The sequence below is a fragment of the Colobus angolensis genome, unplaced genomic scaffold (genome assembly GCF_000951035.1).
Source record: "Colobus angolensis palliatus isolate OR3802 unplaced genomic scaffold, Cang.pa_1.0 Scaffold44, whole genome shotgun sequence".
Lineage (NCBI taxonomy): Eukaryota > Metazoa > Chordata > Mammalia > Primates > Cercopithecidae > Colobus > Colobus angolensis.
Genome location: NW_012117821.1, coordinates 817689 through 827358, shown reverse-complemented (window position 1 = coordinate 827358; position 9670 = coordinate 817689). Strand labels below are relative to the sequence as shown.

General features: G+C 60.6%; 1 protein-coding gene across 2 annotated transcripts in view; it reads right to left on the bottom strand.

Moving 5' to 3' along the window:
- Positions 1-545: 545 nt before the first annotated feature.
- Positions 546-9670, bottom strand: part of PNPLA7 (patatin-like phospholipase domain containing 7) — an 88235-nt gene continuing 79110 nt past the window's right edge. For both annotated transcript variants that reach the window (XM_011957225.1, XM_011957226.1), the window contains 10 exons: positions 8083-8239; positions 5183-5299; positions 4984-5053; positions 3796-3912; positions 3069-3217; positions 2568-2720; positions 2317-2427; positions 1904-1988; positions 1000-1103; positions 546-842 (listed from right to left, as the gene is read on the bottom strand). In XM_011957225.1, coding sequence (XP_011812615.1) covers positions 759-842; positions 1000-1103; positions 1904-1988; positions 2317-2427; positions 2568-2720; positions 3069-3217; positions 3796-3912; positions 4984-5053; positions 5183-5299; positions 8083-8239 — 1147 coding nt within the window. In that variant the 3' untranslated portion in view covers positions 546-758. The remainder of the gene's footprint in view (positions 843-999; positions 1104-1903; positions 1989-2316; positions 2428-2567; positions 2721-3068; positions 3218-3795; positions 3913-4983; positions 5054-5182; positions 5300-8082; positions 8240-9670) is intronic.

Here is a 9670-nt window from a genome sequence, read left to right as displayed (position 1 = left end):
CAGTGGGGTCATTTGAGGAGGACTGGGGACTGCCCAGCCTCGGGGACCACCCGTATCAGGGACAGCCAGTAAAGCAGTTTCTTTGCCACAGGGACTTCAGCCCGGGAGACATGTCCAACACTCAGATCCACCTTTATTGAAACACCACATGGCAGCATCAGGGCTCCCACACCTCACAGGGCTTCGGGGGCCTCACAGGGCTGCAGGGGGTTCACAGGGCTCCGGGGGGGCTCACAGGGCTGCATGGGGGCTGACAGATCAGCAGGGAGGCTCATAGGGCTGCAGCACGTTCACAGGGCTGCCGCGGGGCTGACAGAGCAGGAGGGAGGCTCACAGGCCTGTAGGGGGCTCACAGGGCTTTGGGGGTCCTCACAGGGCTGCAGGAGGTTCACAGGGCTTCGGGGGGCCTCACAGGGCTGCAGGGAGGCTCACAGGGCTTTGGGGGGCCTCACAGGGCTGCAGGGGGGCTGACAGAGCAGCAGGGAGGCTCACAGGGCAGTAGGGGGTTCACAGAGCTTCGGGGCCCTCACAGGACTGCAGGGGGGCTCACAGGGATGCAGGGGGAGCTCACAGGGCCGTGTGTGCAGGGCTGCAGGTACAGAGAAGAGGCCCAGAGAATCCTAACACAGCCTGGGGCTCCGGGGAAAGCTGGGACTTCCAGCAGGGCAGGTACAGAGGCCCCTAGGAGTTGGCAGGAACCTCAGCCTTGGGGACAGTCCCACAGAAAACACTGCATCTGGGCTCTTTAGCACAGGCCTCTACCCGTCCTGGTCAGAGGAACCCTCGGACAGTTTTGGGAAAGCCAGGCTGGGGTGTCCATGCCGCAGGAAGGACTCGTCCTCCTGCAAGCAGACCGTATGTTGCACGTGAGGACTAGGCAGGGCCGAGGCTGTGCAGCGCTGGTAACCCAGTGGGACCACAGGGAGGGAGTGTCCGGCTCAGGGCCAGGCACTGAGACTCAGCTGCAGGCACGAGGGGGGGCCACGCCCAGCTACTCACCGAGTCTGAGCCCCGTTTGGCCGAGGTACTCTGGAAGTCTGCGTATGCATCCCTGGGGACGTCCAGCAGCTCCTCCTCGTACTCCGTCTGGTAGTCAGATTCGTCTGGCGCCGAGGGTAGGGCCACATCAGTTCCCTCCCAAGGAAGGGACCATGCCCAGCACAGCCACACTCAGAGGCAGAACTGGCCACAGATGCCCACCCCTGCCCCTAGGTGGCCGGGGGCCCCACAGGCAGCCACCTGGTCCCAGGGCAGCCCTGCACACCACCCCTGGTTCTGTCTGCCTCCAGCCTTGCCCCAGCATATCACTTGGTAGGTCTTCCACAAGGACAAGGGGCGGGTAGACACTCCTCCCCTTGTCAGCCAGGCACCCTGAGGGCTCCAGCACCCCAGACCAGGCCTCTGTGGACAGGAGCTGCCTTGCCCAGGGCTCTCTCAGCCCGCAGCAGCCACGAAGGCATCTCCCGGGAGAATGTCCAGTTCTGCTGTCAGGAGGCCACTGGCCGAAGGTCCAAGCGCAGGGACCTGGATGGAGCATGGAGGGGAGTGGACCCGCCCTTCTGGCCCTGCTGCCCCTCCAACAAGCAGCCTTCATTCCTATTTCCCACTGGGTGGGGTGGGGTGGGAGGCAAAACGTGGTTCTACCTCAGCCCTGAGGTGTGGCTGGGACTTGGGGTGAATGAAGGGCAGAGGCTGGGTGGCCCAGGGTGGTCACAGTCCCACTGCTGTGGGTACACGTGGTGCCCGGGACGGAGGAGTGCCACCAAGCACCCCAGCTGCTGTAGCGTGGGCGTGGACGTGGGCAGGAAGGGAGGCCGTGGGCCTCTGGGGTGGGGGCGTCGAGCCCAACACAGCATCAGGAGGCCACGCAGCCGCGAGCACCTCGTCTTGGGCCTCCACTCACCATCCACCATGGCGGGCTTGGCGGGCTCAATGCAAGACACAATTTCGGCAAGGTCCGTGAAGGAGGCGTTGGGACAGGTGAGGACCTGGAGGTGGGGTGAGGACAGCACGTTGCCCGTGGACACCCACCTGCCAGTCCTCAGCCTGCTTCCTGTGGGGAGGCCCCATACACCCTGTGCCCTCTCTGTAGCCTCCCCCTGCCCCCCAAGTTGGGGCAGGGGCAGGGGCCGGGGTGATGCGCAGTCCTGAGCAATCCTTGTCCTAGCCCTGGAGTCTTCGACCGGTGGGGCAGAGCCTGTGGCCTGAGGAACTGGGTGCGGTCAGGGGAGCTGGGCGTGGCCTGAGGAACTGGGCGCGGTCCGGGAGCTGGGCGTGGCCTGGGGAGCTGGGCGTGGTCCTGGCGCCCGCACTCACCGCACTTGAGGGCCTCTTGCTTGGCCCCTGCTGGTCGCGCAGCATCTTCTCCAGCACGCCACTGCGGCCCCAGATGTCAAACACCGTGCGCCCGTGCTGGTACCCCACTTCCTGTGCACACCCCCAGGGCCCCATCAGGAGGTGTAGGGAGCCCCCCACTTCCTGTCTTCTCAAAAGGGGGAAGCTGGGAGGGGCGGCCACTGGAGTGCCCTCTGCCCGCCTCCACCGCTGCAGGTGTGGCCGGCACTCACGCAGATCTCGTTGAACTTGCTGAAGTCCAGGGTGCCGTAGCTGTCGATAGGGGGGCGCAGGTACTCGCAGTAGTCACTGCTCTTCACCACCTCCAGCTGCCGCACGCAGCACACGTAGGCCAGGCGCGTCTGAATCTCCGCCATGTTCAACACCTGCTACCGTCACAGCCGCCTGAGTCTCCTGCCCTGGCCCCTACCCCGTCCCAGCATGGCCCGTAGTGCAGGACAGGTTCTGGGGACCCATCCTCCGACCTGGGGTTGCGGGGAGAGGGTAGCAGCTCCAGGCCAGGGGTCCTCCCTGCGGGCTGCCACAGCCTTCAGGCCCGTCCGGCCTCGTCCCTTCTTTCCCCCGAGCTGGGCTCAGGCAGGGGTGGTGAGGGGTGGCCCCACACCTGCTAGCCTCAGAGCCCAGGAGTGGCCCCCACTTCCCTGCCGCAGGACAGGTGTGGGGCTGCAGGGAGGAGCCGCAGGGACAGCCCAGCTCGCCCGGTAGCACCCCACCTTGACTTTCGTGGCCAAGGGGTTCCAGCGTTTCCACAGCAGCCACCAGCCAGACAGCGCATCCCCATAGTTGGTGAGGTCCGTCTCATCTCGGCTGCCCACGTCAATGGCAATCACCACTTTTGCCCCCATGGACCGGGCCACATCAGCTACGGAGAAGCCAGCCCTGGTTACCCCCTGGATAGGCATGCAGAGCCAGGGGATGGGGACAGACCCTGCCTCACCGAGACCTGACCTGGGGGCTGTGGGGTCTCCTCTCTGCCATTACACCTTCTAGAGGCAGAAGACTCACACGCCCAGCTCGGTGGGCAGCTGTGGGCACAGAGCTGTGTCCTGGGCCATTCTGACTGCATATCCCACAGGTGACAGGAGTGGCCTTGTCCCCAGCAAGCCCGACACCTGCAGGCTGTTAGTTTCTGACTGTGGGCACAGATGGGGCTTAATTGCTCCCAGTTACTCGACTTGGCCTTTGTTCTGCACACTGCTGAGCTGACAAACAGGGCCATATGCTGGAGCACATGCTGCCGGTGCCTGCGTGTGCGTGTACACGCGTGTGCATGTTCTCGGAGCTCTGATGCCAGCCTGATATTTTCCCTTGGCACACTCTAAGGAAAACGTGTTCCAGCCCAGCCTTCTTGGAGCAGAGGCAGCAGCAGCAGGGGCCATGGGGCGGCGTGACCCAGGAGCCTGTGCTCCTGCCAGGTGTGGTCCCCTCCAACCGCAGTACCTGGGAGGTTGTTGATGTAGCCCCCATCCATCAGCAGGTGTCCGTCCTTGGGGTCACAGAGAGGGGGCATGTAACCGGACAGGGACATGCTGGCACGCACATACCGCCACAGGGAGCCTGGGGAGGGGGCCCGGAGTCGCTGGTTACCTGGAGGAGGCTCCTCCTGGGTCCAGGGATCAGGGCCTTGCCTCTGTAGTCCTGGAGCTGGTAGGTCCTACCTCTCTGAGGCCGCCTCCACAAAGGGAAGCGCATGGCCCAAGGGCTGAACAAAACTGAGTTTTTTTTTTTTTTTTTTTTTTTTTTTTTGAGACGGAGTCTTGCTCTGTCACCCGGCCTGGAGTGCAGTGGCCGGATCTCAGCTCACTGCAGGCTCCGCCTCCCGGGTTTACGCCATTCTCCTGCCTCAGCCTCCCGAGTAGCTGGGACTACAGGCGCCCGCCACCTCGCCCGGCTAGTTTTTTTTTTTTTTTTTTTTTTTTTTTTTGAGACGGAGTCTTGCTCTGTCACCCGGCCTGGAGTGCAGTGGCCGGATCTCAGCTCACTGCAGGCTCCGCCTCCCGGGTTTACGCCATTCTCCTGCCTCAGCCTCCCGAGTAGCTGGGACTACAGGCGCCCGCCACCTCGCCCGGCTAGTTTTTTTTTTTTTTTTTCTTGTATTTTTTAGTAGAGATGGGGTTTCACAGTGTTAGCCAGGATGGTCTCGATCTCCTGACCTCGTGATCCGCCCGTCTCGGCCTCCCAAAGTGCTGGGATTACAGGCTTGAGCCACCGCGCCCGGCCAAAACTGAGTTCTTTCTCTGGGGTCGCACTGTATTCTGTGTACCCAGGACTTCCAACTGCTGTGAACCCCTCACCCCAGGAGTGAGGGAGCCCCTCACTTTGTCCTCCCACATGATGTCCATCAGTCTAGCCCACATCACTGATTCTGCGAGGGTCCCCCGTCTGGCCTTCTGAGGTCTCTGGCCCAGGCCACGCCCCCTCCCATCTGAGGTCTCTGGTCCAGGCCACGCCCCCTCCCGTCTGTGCGCCTAGTAGGGGCGTCCTGTGTCCTCCAAGGACAGAGCTGCCCACACGTTTGCATCCTTCAGGAGCCCCCCCGCAGCCTTCCTGACCCCCAGGGCTGCTGGGCTCTCCCCCTGCCCACACCTCGCATCCAAGCGGCCGCCCCTGCGCGGCAGGAGTGCTCACCGTCGGTGTGGACCCGCATGGCCGAGGCTGTGATGTCAGTGGTGATGGCGAAATAGGGAATCCACAGGTCCTGTGGGCGGACGGGGCTTAGACGGACCCTCTCCCATCACGCTCCTGTCCCGTGTCTGGGGAGGCTGACTCAGGGCCAAGAGGCGGGGGCCAGGAGGGGACAGGCACTGGGGGCTAGGTGGGGGTTCACCTCGATCTGCCGGTCCTTGAAGACGCTGCAGATGCTGCTGTTGAAGCCGGCTCCAGAGAACATGGATGTGATGGGGTAGGTGAGGTCCAGTGCGGCCTTCATCATGGATGTCATGCCCTGGGGGCACATGTGCAATTGACAGAAGGCTCCCACTCTCCCTGCGGGCTGCCACAGCAGACACATGGCGTCCCGACGGCGGCTCATGAATGGAACGGGGGTCCAGAGTATCCTTGGGCCCCACCCAAGGTCCTGATCTCACAAGAACTCACTATCACAAGAACAGCATGGGGTAAACTGCCCTCATGATCCAATCACCTCCCACCAGGTTCCTCCCTCAACACATGAGGATTACAATTTGAGATGAGATTTGAGTCGGGACACAGATCCAAGTCTTATCAACAGTACCATGACATATCCATGGAGAATAGTCTCCTGACAATTTTCTACCTCTAAAATTGGTAAATAATTTCTATTCTGAGGGCGTTTCTATTCTTTGGCACCCTGGCTGGAGCCTCAGAGGGAGCAGAGGCTGGTGGACACCCCAGGGCCTGAAAGCCAGGATACAGCCCCACCCTCGGTCCCTTCCTGACCCCTAAGCCCTTGCTGGCCCTACCCTCGCAGGCTCTGCAGTATCCCCGTGCCTGGGGCCTCTTCAGCTTTGCCTGCTCAGCTCTGGGGCAAGGCCTGGCCCAGGCCCATGGCCGGAGGGTCGGGGAGGAGAGCTGGGGGCAGGCTGCTGGGCACATGAGGTTCCTGGGCCAGGAGAACACAGTGGAGTGCTCTTGGGAAGGTCAGAGCCACCCAGCCCTGGCTCACATGCCACTGTGGCACTCCATCGGGGGTCCACCCTCTTGGGCTCCTTCTGGGTGGGCCTGGGGCCCATCCTTCCTAAGTGAGGCAGGCAGGACTCGAGACTGACCTCGAACTAGCCTCACAATGCCCAGTGTGGGTGGAGAGGACTCGCGACTGACCTCAAACTAGCCTCAATGCCCAGTGTGGGTGGAGAGGAAGGGTCTTCCCTGCCACAGTGAGCTAGGGCTCAGGGGACGGAAGCTGGGAGGGAAGTGCTTGGAGTGTGGGCTGGACATGCTTACGCCATGTGATGCAGGCAGTGAGAATGCCTCGGCCGCAGGCAGAGGAGACCCCACTCCTTCCCTGAGGAAGCCCCTGCCCAGCACCAGAGGGGCTTACAGAGCTGAGCCAGACCCCAGTGCCTGCCGTTGCCTCTCCTCAGCACGAGGGGTGGGCATACAACCCCAGGCCGACCTTGCCCCCAGCCAGCTTGTGGGGCCCAGTGTTCCCAGCACAGAAGGAGGACCAGCCCAGAGAGCTCTGGCCATTCCCACTCCTGGCCCCCCAACGCCAGAGCCGCAGAGGGAGGGACAGGGAGAGGGCCACCAGGTGGCTCTGGGACAGGACTGGCTCTAAGCCACCTCTGCCCATGGCGGGTTCTGTCCCGAGGACACTGTCCCTGAGGCCATTCTACTGCGTACCAGTCTTTTGAGCGACACACTGAAGGTGACCGGGTGACTCGTTTAAGGGAAAGACACATTTCTGGAACAGAGAGGGGAGCCGGTGTCAGTGGCCTCGGGACCCGCTGGCGGGGCTGGCGACAGCCCCAGGCCACGTGAATGTAGCACAGGTCTGCTTGGGAGCTGCTGCTGCACAGGGGGTGACGAATTTTCTTTCCTTTTAAAAGGAGAACACGAACCCTTCTGATCCCACTCATGGCTCCAACCAAAGTTCGGTTTTGTTTCACAAAAGCAAGCGCGGCACTGAGGAGGGCAGACGGCCGCCGCGTCTGCTGGGGAATGGAGCCCAGCTACCTCGCTCTGCGGCCCGAGGGGAGCCTGTTCTCAACGCTGTCTTTGATGCTGTATTTGGTATTCTGATTCTGGAATCCATTTATCACAAGGCCAGCACAAGGCCAGACTAGTGGCCAAAGTAGTTTACATCTCTCCTGTGACACTGAGCCGCCCTGACCTGATCTCATCCCCAAGCCAACATCTCCTTGCCCTAAATCAACCCAGGCTGGGTGCCATGAACCAGGGACAGCCCCATGGCCCCCAGCCTGCCGGGAGGACTCAGTAAGCCCATCCTCAGCTGCTCACGCTGCCCTGCCTGGCCCTTGGGTCAGAAACCCCCATGGAGGCTTCGTGCCTCTTACTCCCAGGGGCTGTAACAATCAGCTTGTTTTTCACGATCTTGGCCTCCATGTCATCCTGCAGCACCTCCACCACCTCAGACCCAGACCGCCTCCCACCACCAACCCCCACCACCTCAGACCCAGACCGCCTCCCACCACCAACCCCCACCACCTCAGACCCTGGCCGCCTCCCACCACCAACCTCCACTACCTCAGATCCGGGCATGGATCAGACTGCCTCCCATCACCAACCTCCACCACCTCAGTTCCAGGCCGCCTCCTACCACCAACCTCCACCACCTCAGACCCAGGCCGCCTCCCACCACCAACCTCCACCACCTCAGACCCAGGCCGCCTCCCACCACCAACCTCCACTACCTCAGATCCGGGCATGGATCAGACCGCCTCCCACCATCATCTCCACCACCTCAGACCCAGGCACGGATCAGACCACCTCCCACCACCAACCTCCACCAACTCAGATCTGGGCACGGATCAGACCGCCTCCCACCATCATCTCTACCACCTCAGACCCGGGCACGGATCAGACCGCCTCCCACCACCAACCTGCATTCGTGCCTTCTCTTTGCTGTTCCTTTGCCTCATAAGCTGCACTGGGAGGCCTCGGGGGGTAGCCTCCTCAAGGGCAGGGCCCTGCAGAGCCACATGCAGAGGCCAACGGCCCCAGCGTCCCCCAGCACCAGCATGGGCCTGGGGGGCTATGCTCCAGTGAGGGTGGTGGGTACCTGCTTACCTCAGCCCACTGCTTGGCCCGGATCCGCATCTGGCTGTAGTTCCGCTCCTCAGAGTACAGGGCACCCATGAAGGCCCCGATGGACGTGCCTCCCACCATATCCACGGGGATGCCGCACTCTGCCAAGGCCTTGAGAACGCCCACCTGGGCACAGCCTCTACACCAGCCAGGGACACAGAGCGAGGAGTGAGCACGAGGCCCAGGCTGTGCCCTGCAGAGCCTCAGAGGTGGCCACCTGCCACCACTTGCTCATCCTCAGTTCCCAACTCCTCCACAGGCAGAGACGCTGACTCAGAGAGGGACTCCAGATGCAATTTAAAATCCCTCTTTCTGGGCTCACGCCTGTAATCACAGCACTTTGGAAGGGCGAAGCGGGAAGATCACTTGAGGCCAGGAGTTCGAGACCAGCCTGGCCAACAGGGCAAAACCCCATCTCTACTAAAAATACTAAAATTAGCTGGGCATGGTGGTGCGCACCTGTAATCCCAGCTACTCGGGAGGCTGAGGCAGGCAAATCACCTGAACCCAGGAGACAGAGGTTGCAGTGAGCTGAGACTGCACCACCACACTCCAGCCTGCGTGACAGAGTGAGACTCCGTCTCAAAAAAAAAAAAAAAATAAATAAATAAATAAATAAAATAAAATAAAATAAATGAAATCCCTCCTTCTGGATGTACTGAGAGATTGTGAGGCTGGGATGGGGAGGAGGGTACCCTGAGAGATGACTGGCATTGGCCTCTTCTACCCACAAACATGGCTGCCTCCAGCAGGGCATCTGAGAGGCGGTGGGAAAACTGGAGTTGAGGCGCCCTGGAAGGGAGGAGCCTGGGAAGCGTCCCGAGGGGCAGCACTCCAGGAGTCAGGTGAGCTGAACGTAGACCAGGGAGCACCCCGAGACGAGGCAGCCAGCATCCAGGGCCTCCAATCACTGCTGCTGCTTTCATGCTGAATGTCCACTACTCAACCAAAGATTACCAGTCATATGAGAAGAAAAGCCTCATATAGGCTTTTCTGTTGGCCTCATAGCCAAAAGAAAAAACAGACAATAAAAGTGGGCCCAGAGTATACCCAGATAAGAGATACAGAACAGGCTTTACAATGACCATGCTTAAAGTGTGCAAGGAGCCGAAAGGTGGCATCAGCAGATGAATGGGTATAAAGCAGACAAAGGACGAGCACCCAGCCCTAAGGAGGGAACTCGGACGCGAGCCACAGCAGAGAAAGGCCCTGGAGGCATCTGCCGTGGTTTGGCTCTGTGTCCCCACGCAGATCTCATGTTGCATTTTAATCCCCAGTGTTGGAGGAGGGACCGGGTGGGAGGTGACTGGATCACGGGGGCAGATGTGAGGTGGGAAGTCAAGGCTGCGCTGAGCTGACGTCATACCACTGCACTCCAGCCTGGACTGCAGCGAGACCCTGTCTAAAAAAAAGTTCTAGAAATGGACAGTGGTAACGGTGGCACAACATTGTAACAACATTGTATCATTAATTATATTAATATATTAATACTTAATTGGATACTCAAAAATGGTTAAATGGTAAATTTTGTTATATATATTTTATATATAAAATATATGTAAAATATATT